At 41.3% G+C, this 22355-nt stretch overlaps 1 protein-coding gene across 1 annotated transcript in view; it reads left to right on the forward strand.

The window, feature by feature from the left end:
- The window catches only part of LOC146491460 (zinc finger protein GLI2-like), a 98722-nt gene extending 77712 nt beyond the window's left edge, over positions 1-21010 (forward strand). Inside the window, exons 9-14 of the mRNA XM_085152747.1 lie at positions 1428-1568; positions 5474-5623; positions 6186-6350; positions 7045-7323; positions 10434-10785; positions 11749-21010. Coding sequence (XP_085008873.1) covers positions 1428-1568; positions 5474-5623; positions 6186-6350; positions 7045-7323; positions 10434-10785; positions 11749-13787 — 3126 coding nt within the window. The 3' untranslated portion in view covers positions 13788-21010. The remainder of the gene's footprint in view (positions 1-1427; positions 1569-5473; positions 5624-6185; positions 6351-7044; positions 7324-10433; positions 10786-11748) is intronic.
- Positions 21011-22355: the final 1345 nt, after the last annotated feature.

Raw genomic sequence — 22355 nt, forward strand, 5'->3', positions numbered from 1 at the left:
CTGTTTCGAGAAGCGTGGGAGTTTGGACAGGAAAGTGGGAACATTTGTTTGCCTTCACTCTCTGTGTCCTGATCCGTGGCCCCTGATGCGCCTTCTTGTAAATCGCATCTCGGATACAGAAAAACTCCACATGATAAGAGCTTTGCATCCATTCGTTTGGCTCCCCCTCCCTCTCCCTCCACGGCCACTGTAAACTGTGCCAGAGCACTTCATTTTCATGAAATATTGGCCGGGCTTTATTGTCATGTGAGGAGCCTTTTCCTCTTCCTTTTGACAAATTTGCGGCTTCTCTCCGATAGCGAGGCAGGTTTGGGCGTGATGCATGGGGACGGCGGTGCGCGCAGTCGTCTTGGGGCCACCAGAATTGATGAAGATAGCGTGCGTGGGGCAGAGACAAACATGCTGCAGTCAGCACCTTGTGTGTCAGTGTGTGTGTGCGTCTTTGTGTTGGTGGAAGTGTACCGGGAGCCACGTGGGACAAACTACGTGTCAGTTTGTGTCTCAGACATGTGTGAGCGTCCCTGTACATTTGTCTTGGTGAGAACACTGAGCAGGAGAACATTTTAAACAGTGACACTTCCAGGAAGTGGGGACATCTGAGGAAAGTTTAAATTTTTTACAAAGTTGTGAACTGGAAAGTCGGGGAATTTTTTGGAAGGCGAATATATATATATATATATATATATATATATATATATATATATATATATATATATATATATATATATATACCATTTTGGTTGGAATGATTGATCACAACTCTGGGACATTCTTTGATTTTTGTCAAAGTTGTGAAAGGAAAAGTGGGAACAATTTTGGAAATTCTGGAAGTTTTTTAGACAGTTAAAACTGGGGAAAGGGGGGCGATATTTAGAAAACTGGGGAAGCTTTTATCAAACTGAAAGAACTGTCTGAGAAACACAGTTTCTCAACAGGTTTACCAGATTTGCCGCTGTTGAAGACGAGCCCGGACGCCTGATCACACACTCAGAAACACAAAGCTGACAATGTGAGATTTCAGTGTTTGGTTCATTTACGTTCACGCTGCTGAATTACAAGCTAACGTGGAGTTGTAAACAGAAGTCACGCGTGTGTGTTTGTGGTTGGGGTTGTCAAAACAAATCTGATGCCAACCTCTTTAACTTCAGTGAAGCATGGTGGAGCGGTGCGAGCTTTAATCTGTAATTTACCATCTCTGGTGTTCGTGGCAGGTAAAACATATGAACAAACAGCTGAATGTGACTCCTAACAGCTGGGCAGTAAACGCTTCCACATGTGCTTGGTGCAAACAAGCCCTCAGATGAAGGCGAGAAAATGTACTTATTTCAGTTCAACGTAAATAACTCTCGGTGTTTTTCATTTATACTGAGAAAAATAAAGGACAGCTTGACATGTGTTTAACAGTGTTCGGTCTGGATTTTCTACAGAACCATCACAGTGGCTTGTTGGACCTGAAGGATGACGTGGATCGGGACGATTGTAAGCAGGAGCCCGAGGCTGTTTACGAAACCAACTGCCACTGGGAAGGCTGCACCAAAGAGTACGACACGCAGGACCAGCTGGTCCACGTAAGTGTGCGACTGCAAAAAAAAACACCGTCTGCAAACTGATAAATATTCTGACATCTCAACACCTTTGCTAACCTAAAAGAAATGAATCTGACAGAAAGATTTGTCCTGAAACCATAAAAATCAGGCCAATGAAAACCATATCTGCCTGTTGAATAAATACCATATGATCAACCCAGCTTCTGAAAACTCAAATAAAGATATTAAATCTAGACTATTAGAGTTTGGTTTGGCTCAGTTGTGGTTAAAAATCAATCAGTTTGAATTCCAACAATGAGAATGTCAAATCTGAATGTTATTGGTCATTTTTTCTTGCATCATTCACACATCATGCACCAAGCACTCATTTAAAACAAAAGTAAAATATGAAGGTCCCAGAAAGTTGATTCTGTTCATCTGGACATAGCGTTTTCAGTGGGGGAAGATATAAAATATGCAAGCTGTGATAGATAACTGCGACTCAAACTGTATTCTATATGAAACTCTGTTGTTGCTTAACAGGTTAAAATGACTCCTGTTTAGACTGGTGACCTTGGTTGGGTTCCTCTTGTGGCAGCCAAACTACGGTCTCCTTAAACCTGTCCAACCAGCAACTGCAAACAAAAATTAGAACCATAAAAATTATGATTGTCACATATTATATACAAACCTCAGTTTCCCTGTGAACGTCCAACACATTCTTATCCCACAGTATGAACTACTGCCATTCTGGCAGATACTGCTGCTGACAAAGAGAGAAGTACTGCCCATGATTCAATAGCTTGTTGAACCACCTTCAGCAGCAATAACTTGAGGTAATGGTTTGCTGTATGACTTTATCGGTCTTTCACATCATCGTGGAGTCAATCTTCTTTGCAACATTACTTCAGTACATTGACTTTTGCCACTGAAACACCTTTATCATTGTCTTTTTCAGTCATTCTGTTGTATAATTGTTGCTGTTCTTGGGATCATTGTATGCTTTACCCATCAAACAAAAGGCTCACATTTGACTCTAGAATACTTTGGTATACAGAAGACTTCATAGTTGACTTGATGACTGCAGACTGCTGTGTTTAGTTTTGTGCATTACGACCAAACGTCTCCATTATGGTCTGACCTATCCAAAGGACATTGTTGCTGAACTCTTTTGTTTTGTTCAATGCAACATTATAAACCAAAGCTGTGCTACCACAAAGAAGCATGAGCAGCACCAACCCTTCCAAACAAGCCACACTTGTTCAGTCTTTTTCTAAGTGTGCTGTCATGAGCTTTAACATTCAACATGCTAACTGAGGCCTGTAGAGTCTGAGATGTACCTCTTCGGTTTCTCTGAGTATTGCACGTCTGATCTTGCTGGGATTCCCACTCCTGGATAGATTGTAGTATTGTGTTAATACACACCTGAATGCTGCACATCCGAAAACTGACAAAACCTCTGCTTTTGTAGAGGTGCTCTAGCTTGATGATGATCAGTTAATCGAGCTAATTTACTTTCTCACTTAATTTCAGTGGAAGCAGTGAGCTTGTTCTTAGTTTTTCACAGGACAGCAGAGAGTCTCCAGTTTTGCAGATGATAAATCATTTGAAATTTGGCCTGCTAAGTTACCAGATGGTTTGGATGGCTAGCTGACCTTTTCCACTTAAGAGATGGAATACTAGTGTTAGCTTTATGGCTGTAAAAAACAATCTGCATTAGCTGTGTTCTCCTACCTAGAGAAATAAGTTGACTAAATATAACAGCAACATTACTTCTATGCAAATAAGAGATGAACGTAGGTGCTGTAACGTCTCCTATTTGGTCTTGACATTATGAAGCTTCAAGTTTAATACCGACCTTGCTGGAAAACAACTCAGGATCAAATTTGATACTGAAAATGAGAAAATCTGCCCTGAAACAAGGGAAATAAAATCTTTTAATTCATAAAAATGTTGACTAAATGTTGACTTTCTCTTCCAAAGGTCAGGAATGAGCTCTTCGATCATCTACGTGAACATCTACCTGGACACTGAAAACAACCTCTGTGTTCATTCAGTTCTTGTACATGCTTGTTTTGAGTTTTTCCTCTGGCTGACGAGCTGACCTCCAAACCATCATCGCTTTCATTTTTTCCCATCGCAGCACGCAGAGTCTTGGCTGAAAGGGTCTTAGGCATTCCTCAGTTGCAGTGAAGCAGAGAGAGAAAAGAGGCAGCAGAGTGAGGAGGATTAGTGAGGGTCCTGCAGGGCTGGGAGGCTGCTGTCCATCATTCATTAAACCCCGATTCTTCTGTCCATTTGAGGAAAGTCTCACATAAACCAGCTCTGTGACTGTTTACAGACTTTTAAAGCTGCTATGTGTGGCATTTTCAAACACCGGAGTTTCGGATTCAATATGATTCTGATGCTTTGATCGCAGCGCTGTAAACAAATGAGTCCGTGGTCGGGGTAATTGTCAGCTGTGCCCTTGTTTTTTACAAATCGAGACCACATTTCCTGTAAACTTCATTAGATCCTATCCTCTCCCTGGCAGAGCTCCACTCATTTGTTTTCTTTAGATTCAAGGGTAAACATGTGAGGAATCATTTTTCCATTGATCAGTAACATGATCAAAACCTGTGCTCACTGGCTGTATCTGCATACAAAGACACAGCACGGAGGTGGAAAGTGGATGGATACACTATTCTTTACCGCGAGATATCAGCAGGTGACTCATCCTAACACTAATATCAATCCTGTGGCTTCTCCTGTGGAAGTTTTTTGGGGGACTTGTCTGAAATAAATCATGTAAGCATATTTCCCATCATTGCTGGCAGCTTATTTAAAGGAAGAATTCATCCCAAAATCCATTTTACATATTTTTCTTCTGATCTGTAGTGATGCTCGTCCATCTCAGACCAGTAAACACAGTGATATTCTTTTTTAAAAAAAATACAAGTTAAAGTGGTTAAAAAAAACTAAATTTGGACTTATTCATTTCCATCAAAGTGAGCAGTTGGAGGCAGCCAGAACAGTCACAGGTTCACGACCTCTACTTTATGCTCTCTGTTATTAAAAATCCACAACTGTGTAGGGGCTACAGTATGTGGGAACTATTTACTTTCACTGTCTACATCCACTACACATAGGAAGATTGTGGATCACCTAAAGGTGAACATGACATCCTTACACAAATATATGCACTATTCCTTCTGCACAGTGACACATATAGCAAATGTTATTCGGTAGAAAAAAATAGTTGATGACTGTCGTGATTTCTGAAAAGAGACAGTCATCGGGTCTTCAAGTGCATTTTACTTTAACTATACTGGTGAAAAGGCAGAATTTCTGACAGCTGATAGCTTTAAAACGGATACCAAATCAAACTAGAGCACGAGGAAAGAATAGATCATTTATTTTGGGGTTGAACGGTCCTTAAAAGAGGAAGTCAAGCAGTTGTAATCATGAAAATAAGTGTGTGTGTTTGTGCAAATATTACAACAAACTGTCTTCCGCTTGGGTTAGATAATCAGGTAAGTCAATAACCTTCCACGGGAGGCTCTTTTTTTTTTTTTTGAGGGCATTTTTTTCTCTCAAAAATCTGTTAAAGCAGGAATAAATTTGAGGTTTCAAAGACACATAAGAGAGAAAAAGGTGAATTTTGAAAACACTCACAATAAAAGGATGAAGCTTGTTGAAAATGCTAAGAAAAAATATGATTTATTTTAAGAAGAAATGGTTTTTAGTGAGCTGTCTGATTTCGCTCTTTAACCCATGTTCATTTCCACTGTCGCAGACAGTCTACGTATTCCCAATTAGACTTTCCTCTGCTGCAGCCTTCCTTTGAGATTTCCGCTGATAAGACGGATTTCCACAGAAACATTAAACCGGGAACAACGTGAGAGCCTCTTAGTGGACAGCTCTCCCCAGAAAACCCTCTCATTTCTGTGTGTGTGTGTGTCCCACAGCACATCAATAACGACCACATCCACGGAGAGAAGAAGGAGTTCGTGTGCCGCTGGGAGGACTGTTCGCGGGAGCAGAAGCCCTTCAAAGCTCAGTACATGCTGGTGGTTCACATGCGCCGACACACGGGGGAGAAACCACACAAGTGCACGGTGGGTAACGGATGGCCTCTGCGCCCTCTTCAGGCTCCCACAGGGCCCCTCATGCTCTCTAAACACCAGCAACTGCACATATGCACACATCTGGAAAACACAGATTTCTTTTCCTCTTACTGAAGCATTCATCATTTTACTGTCAGATTAAAAGAATTTATACCCCACACAACATCTGTAAACCCCTGGTTTTGACCCAAACCCCAGTTGATGGATTTATAAGCTGTAACAGTATATTTAAGTTTTGTTCCAAAGAAAATCACTAAACTGCTGCTTTGCAACCAACTGGTCTCCACTGGTTTTTCTGCCTGTGTGGCTGAAGGTTTAATCATAATTATGATGAAAGTCTCACGATATGATTTAAAGTCTTTACTAGTATAAATAGAAGTAAATATCTACTTTTAAAGTGCCACACAAATATTAGGATGTCCACTATGAAGGCCTTGTGTTACCCTGTTGGTTATTTAACTGTTTATCCAGACAGTTATCTGTGTTTTGTCTTTATTTTTTGCTGCCATTTGTTTGTTAGAGTCACTTAATTATTTCCTGTCTTCCTGTGCAGTTTGAGGGATGCTCTAAGGCCTACTCCCGCCTGGAGAATCTAAAAACCCACCTGCGCTCGCACACCGGCGAGAAGCCATACGTCTGCGAGCACGAAGGATGCAACAAAGCCTTTTCAAACGCCTCGGACCGGGCAAAGCACCAGAACCGGACGCACTCGAACGAGGTACAAAAGACTTCTCCGCTCACTGAAACTTCACACAGACTCTCTGATGGAGCTGCATAACAAATTCTCTCAGAGCGCTACGATTGAAGTGGTGGAGATGTGAGGCTGCAGGTAGTGACAGCAGTTCACCTCCACCTCAGGTGAGCTGAAGGCTTCATGTTGGGCAGCAGGTTTGTTCCTTTGTGTCTGTACGAAGTGGTGCCGGCACCCTTTGTGTCCCCCTGTGCAAGTCTTGCAGACATTTGTGAGTAAATAATGAGGTAGAGGCATAATGAGCTCCACGGCCCACTATGCATTAGGGCGAATCATGCTTGCCGCCCCTGCAGGAGCCAGACCACCTGCAGGAGCAGAAAATGAATCCTGGCAGTGTTTCAGAGCGCTCCGTGGGACTGCAGAGTGGGAATTCAGCATCGCTGCAACAGCCCACGGTCACACGATACAACTCAATAAAAACAGGTCCGCAGCATTAGAGAGGGAGTTAAAACCTGCAGGTTGCCTCTGACTGCTGTTGACAGCAAATCCGCACAGCCTGCTGGAGTCGCAGTTCACTATGTACCCTCACAGTGAATATGCAGGCTCTAATGACTGTATATACAAAGATGGATGTGGCCACCATAACATTTGGGAACTGCAGTTTTCGGTAGTTTTCAGTCTTTTTTTTCGGCGTTGAATAATTTTTTCTCTGCACCTACAGAAACCTTACGTATGTAAGATCCCCGGGTGCACCAAGCGCTACACCGATCCCAGCTCTCTCAGGAAGCACGTGAAGACAGTGCACGGCCCTGAGGCCCACGTCACCAAGAAGCAGCGCAGCGACCTGCCACCCAGGCCACCGCCACCCCGGGAGAACAGCGAGAATGAGACGGGTCCAAGAGAGCGAACCCACAGGGAAGATAAAATATTGGATAACAGCTCCCCCAGAGGTGTGGAGGACTACCTGCAGGTCAAATCCATCAAGACAGAAAACTCTATGGTAAGACCGCTCAAATCTCCACACACACACAGGGGCACAAAGTTAGACGAGTTATGTACTGTATGCTGACTTTACTACACAGCTTTTGATTCTAACAACTCTAGTATAAACCTCTTTTGTTTAATGAAGTATTTCTCTTATTTCTCTTCTTTTAGTCCAGCATGCCTTTTTGCTCTAACCTTTCTTCAGCTTCCTGCCTCATTGTTTTCATTTCTCTCTCCTTTCTGACTTTCCTTATGGACAGACCTTACTGAGGTGAGCTCATCTGTGGCTTATAACTATTGTACATTATTTAAAGTCCTTTTTATTTACCATCTTTCAACTTCCTTCCTTTCCATTACACTGATTCACTTCCAAAATTACATTATGACCAAAGAACAGCAGCTTCAAAGTCCCAAACACCTCCAGGTTTATTCTCCCCACTCTTGTTGTAAAGCCATCTTGAGTTATGCCTCATTACCCTCTCCCATTCCTTTCCTCATTTTCATTCCAAGGTGCCAGATTTTCTTGTAATGTTTTAAAGTGGCCGTGAGCAATATTTGTTCAGGCTCTTTGAAGGTCTTTCAATTTTTTTTTAAACACTGGCTACTTTTTCATTAATTAATTCATTTCATTCCATTCCTTGTACCTGTCCATTTCCAGAGGATTGTTAACTCTCAACAGAAGAAACAGTGTTGTGTCTACACCAGGGTTGTCCTTGATCCAACACAGCTGATTTAAATGGCTAAATGAGGTCAACATGTCTTGAAGTTCTCCAGAGGGCTGGTAATGAACGAATCATTTGATTCAGGTGTGCTGACACCCTGTGTCAACACACATGAATCAAACAAGTTAGCAAAGAACATATTTTGAATTGCATCTTTGGCCACTTTATTACGAGCTGCCTGTCACATAAACATATAATTTATGTGCCAAAGACAGACCAAAAAAAAAATAGCTATTAGCTGGAAACTTGTCATAACTCATCATGGTGTGCAGTGTGTCCTTGAAAATATTAAGATGTATCTGGCCCTTCACTGAAGCCTCATCAGAAATGGTCTCAGTGGAAGTTTGGCTGATAAGAAGCCATTTTTAATGAAGGGAACCAAGAAGAAAAGACTGAGGCTGGATTATACAAGATCTGGACTGAAAATCAGCAGCAGCTCTGATAGAGTGATGAATCCAAATAAAAAAATCTGTGGTGAAAATCATTATCAGTATGTACAGCTGTGGTCAGGAGAGAAGTACAACAGTGAGTGTCTACAGACATCTGTAAAACACGGTGGAGGCTCTGTCATGGTTTTGGGCTGCATATAACTCAGTGGTGTTGGAGATCTTGTCAAAATTGATGAGATATGAACAGAGAAAAGTACCATCAAACTGTGATCCACCATGCAATATTTTTTGAAAAGCATCTGATTGATATAAGCACCTTTTTCAGCATGATAATGATCCCAAACACACTACCAGTGCAGTAAAAGAAACCCACGGTGCAGCACTATCAGTCATTAATGAAATGACAAGAAACCTGCCTTCCTTTCCAGCTCATTTGAATTGCCGTATGCTTTATTTCCATTTACGAGTCCAGTTGTTCCCTTTTTCCTAGCTAAGTCTAAAGAAATGATGTGAGGCTCAAGACTGTTGATTTATGCAAGTGTGTAATACACTTGTGTGTAATCACGTTGAGTCAGGTTCAGAAGTTTTGTTTTTAGCAACTGCAGTATAATCTAAACAACTTGAAATACTGCTAGGAATACTTTAAGTCTCATGCTTTTATCTTTAATGCTGGTATTCCAGCAAGACAGAGCATTTTATTGATAAAACTGCAGGGTTTTTTTTCACTGTAATTTGCTTGATGATTCTTTGTAACTTGCCATATATTTGCCACCATTGCCATAGGCTTTAAATACAAAATGGATGAAGCCACTACCCAAAAAAAATAAACTCATCAAAACAGCCAAATATGTCAGATAATTGCATCTAAAACATGCCAAAAGGCACACAAAACACAAACATGGTGAAAAGGTCAATTTCATTGACTCCAAAGCACTGGGCTTAACCTCTGGCATGGGGGTTGCTCCTTGATTAACGTCTGAGAAGCCCTGCCCTATTTCAGTAACAGCTGTTTAAAGTACCAAAAGTCAAGAAGGACTTTAATCCTTTTCAGGGTAGAATATTAAAAACAACTCTACATTGCCTAATCTCTTATTGAAGTAGCTTTTCTTGGTTTTTTTGTTTTGTTTTTTTAATGGGGTTTGTTTAATTTGTGTAATTAAATTGGAATTAATTGCATCCAGTTAGTTTCTGAGATTTTAGTCATCTGAAACAAGCAGGGAGTTATTTATGCATGACGTTGTTATCTCGTAATGGTACTACGGTGTACATTTTTCCATTACACAGGATTACATTCACAGCAGAGACCTATCAAACACCCATCACAGACCATGATAAAAGTCACTCCTGGATGAATATTCAAACACTGGGAATTGGTTGTGCAAACTGAGCCAACCAGCAAGCTGTGATCAGGACAGCTTTTTTAGCAGCGAATATATTAGAGACTGCAAGGAAACAGGCCAGGCAGTGGATATACACCGTCTAATCATTGCTGTCCTTAGTTCGACTGGAGAGGTTTGTCATCATGTTAAACCCTCTGTTAACTCGAATTTGACGTAAACAAAACTAACATTGAAAGATATAGTTGTGAAGGTAAGAGAACAACAAGCTTCACCTAAATGCTTGAGCAGCCTCCACCCTGACAGTTGATTTTTTGGAGAGGGAAATGTGATCACATGTTGTGATGATTGGCCCGGCGCTCTGGCTCAGGCTCAAGCAGCCTTTCATCCTGCCCATTTCTAATTCACAGACAGACTAAGACAGTCTGTAATCTGTGGTGCGCCCCCACCTCTTCACCCCCATCCCCAAAAAACACACTCATTATTTACAATTAAGCTGGGGGAGGATAAAAGACTCACTGATTCACTGTTTTTCATGCCATGTTAACCACTGTCCCACTTTTGTTCTACTACAGAAAAGCTGTTTTTAGGACAAACTATTGTCTTTCTGCTTTCCTCATGTTCTTTTTTTAAAATCTCATTTTCTGCATTCCTTCTCTTTCTCTTCTTTCTTCACAGATGTATCAGTCCAGCCCTGGCGGTCAGTCATCATGTAGCAGCGAACCATCACCACTTGGCAGTGCCACCAACAATGACAGTGGAGTAGAGATGGCGGCGCACAGCGGGGGGAGCCTAGGGGACCTCAGCACCCTGGATGACCTGCCGTTTGTGGAGTCCTTGGGCTTTGAAGATTCCACCAGTGGGGTCGCAGCGGTGGGTCTTCGTTTTAGAAAGCAATTCAGCACCAGCCAGCGCCTGGAGCATCTCAAGAAGGAGAAACTGAAGACAGTGAGGGACTCCTGCCAGTGGACCAACAACCCAACACCACCTGTGGTCCTCGGGACGAAGCTCCCACCCATACTGGCAGGCGGTGAGTTGATAGAAAGTCTAGATTAAAGCTGCTTTGACAGTTATTCACTTCACTTCAACCTTTCACTAAAAATATAGAAACTTTTCCATAGTTAACACTTTTCTTAGGTGATTTGTTTCCAATCCAAGAACTAATTAGTAAGCAGGTGGACACTTTACTTCAATGTTTCCCACACATGAATAGACTTGGACAGGACTTTACTTGGACAATCCTCCTATAACTGTGCAGAAGAACTTAGTGTGAAGGTTGAAACTGTCAGTTTACTAGATTCATCTTTGTTCCATCCTCATCCATGGCCATAAGCTGTAGGTAGAAACAATAGGATCATGGATACGTGCTGGGCTTCCTTAGCACTTTGTCTGAGACCAGCTTTGGAGGTGATGAGCTCAGTCATTTAGGAGAAGATTAATAAAATGAACATGATTACATGGAGTCCTTCCCTGGTACCCAAAGTATCTGACTGGACACCTGAGAGAGATGTTTCAAGTATGTCCAACCAAGGCAGACCCAGGGATCCTTCACATTATTCAGGTGCTTTTCCAGTTCTGAGTGGTAGTCCTTCTACTCTGGAGGATGGAGGTTTATGCTGCTGTGCTGAACTCACTGAAGCTGCAGAGCACAACAAAGGACTTTCATCAAGACCATGGACTAGAATGAGAAACTGCCCAGTGAGCTATCTGAATATTGATCTGTTTTTATTGCGGAAAAAGTATATGTGGTATTACTTGTGGCATTAATTGACGTAGAAAGAGCAGGTGCACCTTCTTTCATATGAACACATACACCCACTGCCCCCTCAGATAGAATCTAATTCAATGAAACGCACTACATTTGGTCCACTAGCAAGTTCCTAGTATTTTATGTTTGTTCGATTGAGTTTAAAAATACTCGAAAAAAAGCTCCACAAGCTTGACAAAGTAGCTCTAGATCTAGAGTTTCTCATTCTCATCTGTTTGTTCACAGGTTCCCTCCTGGAGAGCCAAAATATGGGTGGGGGTCCGGCGTCCTTCCCTGGTTCTAGCTTTGGTGAACTGAGCTCTAGTAAGATGACTGTGCTAGAAAACCTTTCCGAGAGACGTGACAGCACTTCCAGCAGCTTGAGCTCAGTCTACACCCTCAGTCGCCGCTCCTCAGGCATCTCCCCTTGTTTCTCCAGTCGCCGCTCCAGCCAGGCCTCACAATTTGGTGCCAACCGCCCCAGCAACATCAGCTCTGCGGACTCCTACGACCCCATCTCTGCCGACATCTCACGGCGCTCAAGTCAGGCCAGTCAGTGTGGTGGGAGTGGCGGAGGAGCAGGAGTGTTTGGAGCAGTGGGTCTTCCCAGCCCTCTGAGCCTGACCCCAGCCCAGCACTACCGTCTCAAGGCAAAATATGCAGCTGCCACTGGGGGCGTACCACCTACACCTCTTCCATATATGGACCAAATGTGTCTGAAATCCCATGCAGCCCTGTATGAGGACTCCCAGAAACCCTCCACCAACAAAGGCCTACCTTTCAGACAGTACAGCAGCTATGCCACAAGAAGTGTGATGCCCCACGAAGTCCCATCTAACATCCCCCGTCGAGCCAGTGACCCTGTGAGACAGGTTGCCCCAGAAACTTTAAACCAGTTGCAGTTGCACCGCTACAACAGCATGGGCGCGCTGAGTGGAAGGGTGACAATCCAGCCTTGTCCACCTCCTGCAGCAGATCACCGACGTTTATCTCAGCAAGACTGTCATCGATCAGATGGAGGTCTTCACTGTTACCCTTATAGTCTGCGACCACCAAGCATTTCAGAGAATGCTACCATGGAGACAACAACAAGTCACATCCCTGATAATGGAGACAAGACAAATGAAGATTACCAAGGAGCCTCGACTATCCAGCAGCAGCACTTCAGTCAGAGAAGGATGGCTATTGTGAATCTACTCTCACAGATTTTACCCACTTCGAGGAATAGTCCAGGTCAACAGGAACAGATGTGTCCACCTTCACCATCCAATGTTCCAGCAAGTTTAGGACTCATGGATGCCTCCCAGGAGTACTCCAGACTACAGGTCCGAGGGAACCTGGCTGTGCTCCAGCAAAACCACAATTTAGGATCTCTTAGCAACCATTTCAGCTCCAACCAGCAGTTGAATCAGAACCTCACAATGCAGCAGAGGTACATTCAGCTGAACTCCGAGCCAGGAGAAAACTGCCTCCAGCAACAAGGATTCCAGCAGCCATCGAATCTCAATGAAGCCCTGTTAAATGAAGGCATCCAGCCCTATGACAGGAATGGTAACACCACATATAAGCCTTGCATTAACACCATTAGTGGGAGCAACTGCAAACAGGAGTCATGTGACATGGAGACCTTTGACTTGCACTTTGCTGATGCTGGATTTCAGCCTGTGCAGATAAAAATTGAACACACTGACACATCAATATGTAACATGAACTCCCCAAATCCCTCACAAGTTGGAAATCAGAACACTTTTCAGCCAAGGCCACCAACCGAACCGAGATCTCTGAACAAGAACCCTTCAGTTCCAAAAGTTACGCAGCAAATGATGCAAGCTGCTAATGCTAACTCCGAATTATCCACTGCTGGAGTTTTAGGACTTCACCGCAGCAATAATGCTAATGACAATGCCTTGTACTACACAGGGCAGATTCAAGTATATGAGCCTAATGGTAATGTAAACTGTAACAAGGTGGTGCCTCCCACTTCAAGCGCCAATCAGACAGCAAGAACCAGTGACTGTACCACAGCACTGGAGCAGGCACAAATAGACTTTGATAGCATGCTGGATGATGGGGATCACTCCAGCCTCATGTCGGGAACGCTAAGTCCAGGTCTGCTCCAGAGTTTGTCCCAGAGCTCCTCTCGCCTCACGACGCCCAGGAACTCGGTCACGTTGCCTTCGGTGCCTGCGGTGCCTGCGGGGACAGGGAACATGGCCATCGGGGACATGAGCTCACTGCTGACTGCTCTAGCAGAGGAGAGCAAGTTCCTCAACTTGATGTCTTAGCCTCAAACTGTGTGCAGACATTTTGAACCCCTGATGCAGAATAACCCTTCAATCCCACAGTTGGAATTGATGTGATTGTGAGCTCAAAGCTTCTGCAGCCTGCCTGTTGTTTCCTTGTACAGTCTTGTTTATGAATTATTTAAAATGGCAGTTTTTTTAGTCTTTTCAAAAAGCCATATCGTTCTTTGTTTTTTTTGCCTTAGGTAGCAAAAATGATGAACAAGGGAGTTTATTCAGTTGTTGTACAGGTCTGCAGTAAGATCACTTTACTAAGTGCCTGCCTCAGATACAACAAACACATGTTGTGCGTATAGTTATATTCAAAAAACGTGCAAATTCAACCAGGTAATTATCTGTGTACTCAATTAAAACCTTTCATACTGTAAATTACTTGAGTTCAACTTTAATATTTGTCAAGGAGAAAACAGTTCACTATTCTTTTTTTTCCATCTATCATCAAGTTTACAGCCACTTCCCTCGGTGAGCTGTGATTTGATTACTGGATTGCTGCTGAGATTAACTGTGGCGTCTCAGATTTGGGCATCAGAGACTTGATTTGTGACTGGAATTATTGATAACTTGGCCGTGCTCTCACAGAGCGAAGAGGAGAAGACTTCAGAGCAGAGACTCAAGCTTTCTTCTTTTTTACACTGTTGAAAACAGTTTGTTGTGCTCGTTATATGTAAATATCCTTTGTATATTTCTAAGAAATACAGTATTGACTTTGATTTTTTTAAATGCATGTGTTTTGTGTTGTCCTTCCAGCCCAGATTATCCACAGCAGAATCAGAAATACCTTTTTTTTCAGTATATAAAAAAAACTATTTGGCTGTAGCTTAGGAAACACCATGGAATGCCATGCAAAGAGCAATATTAATGTTTAAAATGCACCTACTTAGCCAATTTCAAGCTTTTTTTTTTCCTGGGCCCAACAGAAGGCTTTGAAAGCAGGCCGATTGAGCTTGTATGTCTATAATTGCCTGGGTTACTGACATCCACTCTCTCTAACATCATAAAGATCTAAGAGTAGAAAAATAATGTATGAAACTCAGCGTTTGGAGCAATCTGAAGCCTCAGCCTTTGGCTGGCTGGGATTACTTTAGCCATGATTAACTTAAGCATCCAATATTCCAACAAAATATAAATGACAGGCCTAAAAATGTAGTTTTAATGTGTATTGTAGGGCTTAAGGACCATTTTTGTAACAATTAAAGAAACCAACTGAGCCCAACCAGCTCTTTATGATGTTTGCAGAGCTATACAATGTCAAACTTTTATTCTCATAAATGTGATTGTCACAAGCCATTCCAACAAGATATTTATTTTATAAATAAATATATAGATATATAGATATAAATCCAAGATATCTCTAGAAAATACCAAAGGTTTGTATCCAGCTCAGTTTGTATTTAGCTCAAAGTGTGCCTGATTTAAGCTGTTTTCACACATGATGGTGTGGGGAGAAGTTACATGTAGCGCAAAATAATCACCTTCAGACCTATTCTCACTGCTGAAAGAACTCTGGTTTGGTCAAGGTAGCTATCATGACAGCATGCACGGTGCAGCACACATTATCAGTACCACTGAGCGAACTGGTCTCTTACCTGCGCATTGATCACATTCTCAAACAAGACTGGCTAATGTAAACTGTGACTCCTTTTGGACATTTGCATTTTCATCTCTAATCTCTAGAGATGTTCAGGGCTGGAGTGTTTAAGATGTTTTAAAATGGTTCCACTTTAATGTAAGCGTTTGTTTTTGTTTTTTGCAGGATGGTCTCTAAAGTTGGTTTGTACCACAGTCCTGAACTTTGCAAGGCATTACAATTATTTGGCAGGGGTGGGCAACTCATTTCTTCAAGGGGTCACATGAGAAACTGGGACTGTTGTGAAGGGGCTCTTCTGGTGGACCTATTAGTTCTCCTAAACAGTCCCAGTTTTTCATGGGAAAATAAATTGCCCACCCCTGAAGTCCAACACAATAGGACTAGACAGTCTTTAACCTTTTCACTTTCACATAATTAAGACCATATAATGTCCCACACGCCCACGTGAGATAAAGCAAGAGCATTAGTGCAAGTGGCCATCATAAGTTATTTTTTACAACTCACTTGTTTAAATGTTATTAAGGCTTAAAATTATTATTTACTCACAAATGGTTGGTGACAAAGGTGGCCAGGCTTCACCTTAACTAATTGGAGTCCCTGAACTGGACTTCTGGACCTTGTTTGTGCTGTTGGAACATTTCACTATAATTATCTGACCAATGATATACCTCCTGTGCAGTTAACTGTACTTACAGACCATCTAAGAAGTCTGTGCTCTACTTTTTGTAAATAAATTTCTAGGATTTTATTTGAATATTACTTAATTACCAGTATCTGTGTCTATGTGATGCATATATACAGTTTGTCAGTACATCCTGCTAACCAAGCCAGCTGATAACTTAACAGCCACTCATCCATATACAGTCACTTCTAGGACCCTCAAACCAACATGACTCTAGCCTAAAACCAACATAGTGATATCCACAGTGACTTTTATGCACAGATTATGATCTGGACCTGATTCTCTCAAAATCTTATGTAGTTTGTAATTTATGAACATGGTTAAAACATGTTATGAAGATTCTTTTTAGTCAGGTGTTTTGGTATTCCTTCGCACTAAATCTCAAGTGTTGAGATCTACTAGAAGGATGATCCCTGTTCCTCCAACACTTATACTATACCCTCCTTTAGTGCTTTAACAATAATGCTGGAAGGTCCAGCATCTACCATGTGGGGTGGGGCTCAGGAGGTAGAGCAGGTCATCTACTAATCAGAAGATTGGTAGTTGTTCTTTGGGTGCTCCAGTCTCCAGTTTTAGGGCAACATACTGAATCCAAAATTGCTTTTCAATGAGTCCATTGGAGTGTAAATGTTAGATAGAAAACACTTAGGAGGAGAAAAAAGTGTTTGTACGATAAAGTGTGAATGGGTGAATAAGGCATGTTGTATGAACAAGTGCGTGCTCAAGTAGAGTTGAAAAGTGCTATAAAAGAAACAGTCCATTTACTTTTCACCATAGCTGTTCAGTCAAGTTGAGATCTGGTAAGCATGAAGGCCACAGTTCTGTAGTCTCATAGATGGATGGTACTGTCATTCCAAATCCCAAAATATGGCAGACAAATGCAGGGTCAAAGGTTCAGGTTCAGGGTTTTCCTTGAATCAATCACCTGTCAAACTCTGAAGCAGCAAGAGGACGGCTATCAATTTCATTCCACCTTTTTGCTAACAACTGCTCTGGTAATGAGCTCAGTCCAAAAACATAAAGCCTACTCTCATGTAAATCAAATAAAGCGTCAACTCAGTCTGTTTTCCAGCAGGTTCTGTCATCTCCTGGTTCTCGCTGTGGCTGAGTAAATATTATTATTCATCAGTCCGCCCCTTGATCATTTCCTGCAGGAGGAGGAGGAGGAGTGTTGATCGCTTCAATAATTCAACAACAAAACTTTCGTCTTTGAAGCCATGTTCCCACACCCCGTGCCGACAACGCACTTTCTTCACTCCTTCCTTGTTGAATGTCAGGCTGAGGCGCCAACACATTCTTAAGACGACCTCTTTCAGGGCGGCTTTGAAATAACTTCCCCTGACCTCATCTTGCCTTGCCGGGGAGAACAGGCTTGACATAATGTAAATCCTCACTGGTAAGCTGATGAAAAAGGACGCTAACGGGAGGCGAAAGGGCTCGATGAGTGCAGAGCGGCGGCTGCTGCTGCAGTTAGCCTGTGTGTATTCCAATATTGGCTCTGACAGAGCGGCCCAGAGGACTCGGCTGCTGAAACCACATAAAACAAACCAGCTGAGAGGAGCGAGCGATGCCGGGGACGCAGCGCTGAGGGTTAGTGAGAGGAACAAATGATTTTAGTCTGTCAAGGAATTCAGCCGAGGATACGTTTGATCTGGAGCTTGTGATTGCTTCTGCCACTGGAATTCCTTCTCCTCTCAGAGATGTGAAGTGAGAAAGAAAATAGCCCCGGGCTGTGAAATACAACCAGGGCCCGAACAAGAGGTGGAGATAAGACTCGCAAAGATGGTGCATTAACAGCACCTTCATTTATTGATGGCGATAACTGAGTGAGGAAAATGAAAGACGGGTTTCAGCACTCATGAAGTATGACTGTACTGTAACTTTGTTAGTGAAAAAACAATGACTGGGGATGTTTTACAGCAGAGAACCTGCCCTAACCTGGCTTTAAATTCTTATTTGGTTTTTAATTTAAGCCTTAATGAGTTATTTAAGATTTGCATACAACTCATTCTAATTAATCTAATGTTTCCAAGTTCTTTGTTTTCTAAGCTGCAAAATCTGATCACTTTTGCAAGGCCCAATTTTAACTTTGTTAAAGTCGTTGTCTTTGCAATCTAATACATATAGCTGTGGTCAGAGGTTTACATCCATTTATGGGCATAAGGGTCACGGCAATTTTTGGCTTTTAATGCTTTTTTTGAATTCTTTTACAGGAGTGTAATGATCATACAGCAAACATCTTTAATGTCTTTAATAAACAATATCTGGGTTCGAATTTATTTTGAATTTTCTCTGATCTTTTTGGGTCAAAAGGCTCTACAATATATTTTAACCTGACAATGCTAAAGCCTATTAACTTCTCATTAGTCATCATGATTGACCACACTTGCTAGTTTCTCTTGCAGCATAAGAAGGATTTGTTTGACGGCACTCACTGGACTGATCAATACTTAGAACAATGAGAGAGTCCAAGAAAGTCAATGAAGATCTAATGTAGATCCAGTGTAGATTTACACAAGCTGGGAAGGTTGGGAAGCCATTTCTAAACAACTGCAGATTCCAAGATCATGAGTTCAAAACAACTGTACTTAAATACAAGTTATTGTGATGCGTCATCTCTTTGCAAACTCTGCAAGAAGACCCAAACAGACACCCTGAGATGAGAGGAAATTGGTTAATATGTTCAGGAACAAACCAGGAAACACCAAGACTCAAGGCTGCCATTAACTGGAAAGTGCTGGAACACCAGCATCCCTGGGCTATACAATCATCCCAGTCTGGAAAAAGAACAGTTTGAAGAAATCATTAAAAGCCCCAAATTACCATGACAATCGTATATCTAAACTTCTGTTCACAACCGTTGGTGTCTTGGACATAAAGTTATGATTTCATTGTCTTGTCACATTCTGTTGGTAAAGTTTAGTCAGCTGTTGGAAGGTTTTAAGCTCTTTCTGAATAAAAGGAGAAAAGTACATCAAAAGCTTAAAATTAAAGACAATTTAACTAACTGAAAGCCACATTATTTATGAAATAATTGTATTAGAAATGTTCCATAAGGCTCCATCAGCACAAACACATTCCAGAGGCCCAGTTCAGGGACTCCAATTAGCTGCTACCTGTCAGTGAGAGAGGCCACATCCCCAATGTGCCTTGCAAAATCCAAATGGGTTAGTTTGTTTCCTTTTACAGTTGTTATGAAGGGTACTATCTATAGAGGCTAAAACTGTTTTTATATCAGGCTATAAATATGTTTATTTCTGTAAAGTTGGACATTTTAATATGGAAGTCAATAGGGACTGACTCACTTTTGGAGCCACCACTGCATCTCTAACAAAGTCATGCAACAACAGAAGTCTATAATTGGTGAATCTGACACACACTAGATATCCTAGATACAGTTACTACAAAATTGTTAAAGATCAGAGAAATTCTAGATAATTCTCCACAAATTCCTCCAGTATTTCGCTGCTTTGCTACATTCATTACAGTCTTTGAGTCTTCATTTTAAAGACTTGGTCAGGTGTATCTGCAGTTTTCCCAGGATGAGGTCAATCACAGACATTTCCCTTCATGTGTCTGTTTTTTTAATCCATCTATCTAAAATATTATGCTGCAGAAACACAAAGCTCGGAAAAACACAGTTTGAGATTGGACAGAATGAAGATGATTACATGAGTCTGGCAGCTTCACTTAAATCTGCCATTCAGAAGTTCAGCTTAACTGTTGGAAATTCTTGAAGTGACATCTGCTCCTCCTCCCTCATAAAGAAACCCATAATCTATATATATAGGAGCATTTTTCATTTTTAAACTTTAGCTGCTGCATACCAGATGTCTCCTACATCACTGGACGTCCAGGCTCATGTTTCCACTTCATTTCACTTTACTGTGTGTGTTTGTGTTGGCTGCTGGAGCAGGATGGACTTCAAACTACAGCTGTGAGGTCACACATTCTGCTTCAGGTTCGTGCCTCAAACTCATATTTTAGGTGTTAGCAGAAACATGAACTTGCATCATTCTCCAGAGTGGCATTAACACTTCCATCTAGTAACAACCAAAGTACATTGTTGTGCTTGAAGGTGGGTTAAAAAAAAGCCAGAATAACTTCAAATGTATCTTTCAGAGATTGTACGTAGAGCAAAAGCTGGAAAGAGATTTTGTCCAAACTACAGCAAGCCCCAAAAGTGCCCAAGTGTCACCTCCAATCAGCACCATCAGCGGGTGGACATTTTACAGCCTGAGCTCATGGCGGGGTGACAAACAGGCCTGTCTGCAGAGAGTTTAAAGACCTTTGGAGGAATGTTTTTTACAGTGAATACTACATTCTCAGGCGTCTCTCAGGGCTCCAAGTTTGACAGGCTCTTTATGACCGACAAGCTTTTGCAAACACTCAAACCTTAGCAAAGCTGCCTGCAGCTGAAGACGGAGATGGCATCAGTAATTCCCAACTAGGGGTACAAAACCCCCACGTGGTACTAACCAGTTGATAATACGGAGAGAGTATGTCAAGTAACCTGAAAAAAACTTTAATTTAAGAAATGAGAAGACCTGAAAACTTGAGCAACGGGTTAGCAGCTAACTAAAAGTAATGGAAGTGGAAACAGCTAAAAATCAATGCTGTACAGTGCATTTCACAGCAGAGTACAGCTCATTTTGAAATCTTACACAGGGTCTCAATTCATGCACTGACTGAAAAAAGTCATTTTTAAATTGGTCGAGGTCCATTTACAGTTTAATGGCCAATACAAGCAGAGACATCCAAACAGCTTCTCGCCAGGCAAATCTTCAGCAAATCACTTCAGGTTTTAAATCGAGGGGTTCCCATGATGCTAGCTGAAGAATAGAATCTCTCCTGTCATGACCAAAGCACCTTACCTAACAGGCAATCAGTAGGAGAAATCACCCCAGTACCATTCAGACCATATATTTTAAATTAATATTTAGATATGGTATAGTTTGAGTATTTTATTAAAAATTGCAGGTTATTCTAAGGTTTGGAAACTGAGTTTTATTTTATTTATTTATTTTTTTAAAAAACCCTATATGCTGTATGTCATTGGTCTGTTGGTTAGTTAAATTCCTGATTTCTAGTTATTAATTTACGTTTGCTTCACTGTTGATTAGTTTGTTAGTTTGTTTTCAGTCTATTTGTTAATTTGTTGGCTTTTTATTGGTTGTTTTTTTTCTGTAGGTTTTCTGGTTGGTTATTTTTTAATTTAATTTGTTGCTTTATGGGATTTTTGGTAAGTTTGCTTGTTGTTTTGATGGTTGGTTTTGTTAGTTTGTTTTTTGGCCTTTTTGTTTTTACTTGTTTTATTATTGCTGCTTGTGTTGCTCTGTCATATGAGTTAATGTTAAATTTATTCATTTAGTAAAGTTGTTTTATAGTTTGTAGGTTGTTTTGTATGTCGGTTAGTTTATTTGTTGGTTCTGGTTGTTTTGTTTGTAGATTCAATAGTAGGTTTATTTGTTATTTTGTTGGTCGGATGGTGGGTTGGTAATGTTGGGTAATTCGGTTGGTTTGCTGGCTCTTTTATTATTATTTTTGGCAAGTTTGTTTGTTTTATGTGATAGCTAGTTTACTGGTTTGTTGGTTGATTAACAGTTTAGTTTGTAGGTTAGTTTGTTGGTTGATTTGTTGGCGATTCTGTTGTTGTGTAGGTTGGCTTGTCTGTAAATTGGTTATGTTTTGGTTTATAGATAGTTTTTTGGGTAGTCCTTGGTTAGTTTGGTTGTTGGCTCATTGATTTGTTGTTTAGTTGGTTGCTGGGTTTGTCGGTATGATTTGTTGATGGTTTATTGGTTTGTAGGTTGGTTTATCTGTAAGTTGATCAGTTTACGTGTCTATTACAATAGTTGGGCAGTTTGTTTGGTTTATTTTTGGTTTTCAGGTTAATTTGTTGTTTGGTTGGTGGGTTTGTTAGCTTACTGATTGGTTGTTTTCTTAGTTGATTAAATTGATTCCATGGTTTGTTTATTGTTTGTTGATTTTTTTATTGTTTTGTCTTTGGTATGTCAGTTGGTTTTTCTAGGTTTATTTTTCATTGGCTTGTTGGCCGATTCATTCATTTAAACTAACTTTTCTTAGTTTCCTCAAATCCTGAAAATCCTGCACAGGAAATTCTTTTAGCATGCACCACCAGTGACACCACCCACCATCATAAGAATGTGAGAGTCCCCGCATTCTGTGCGGTCAGACACTGAGTCAAAGTGATGATATTGTAAATGACTACCAGCTCCATCACAGTGGTGACACTCATTCCAGCAGACTCACTCTGATG

The sequence above is a fragment of the Neolamprologus multifasciatus genome, chromosome 23, assembly GCF_963576455.1.
Source record: "Neolamprologus multifasciatus chromosome 23, fNeoMul1.2, whole genome shotgun sequence".
Lineage (NCBI taxonomy): Eukaryota > Metazoa > Chordata > Actinopteri > Cichliformes > Cichlidae > Neolamprologus > Neolamprologus multifasciatus.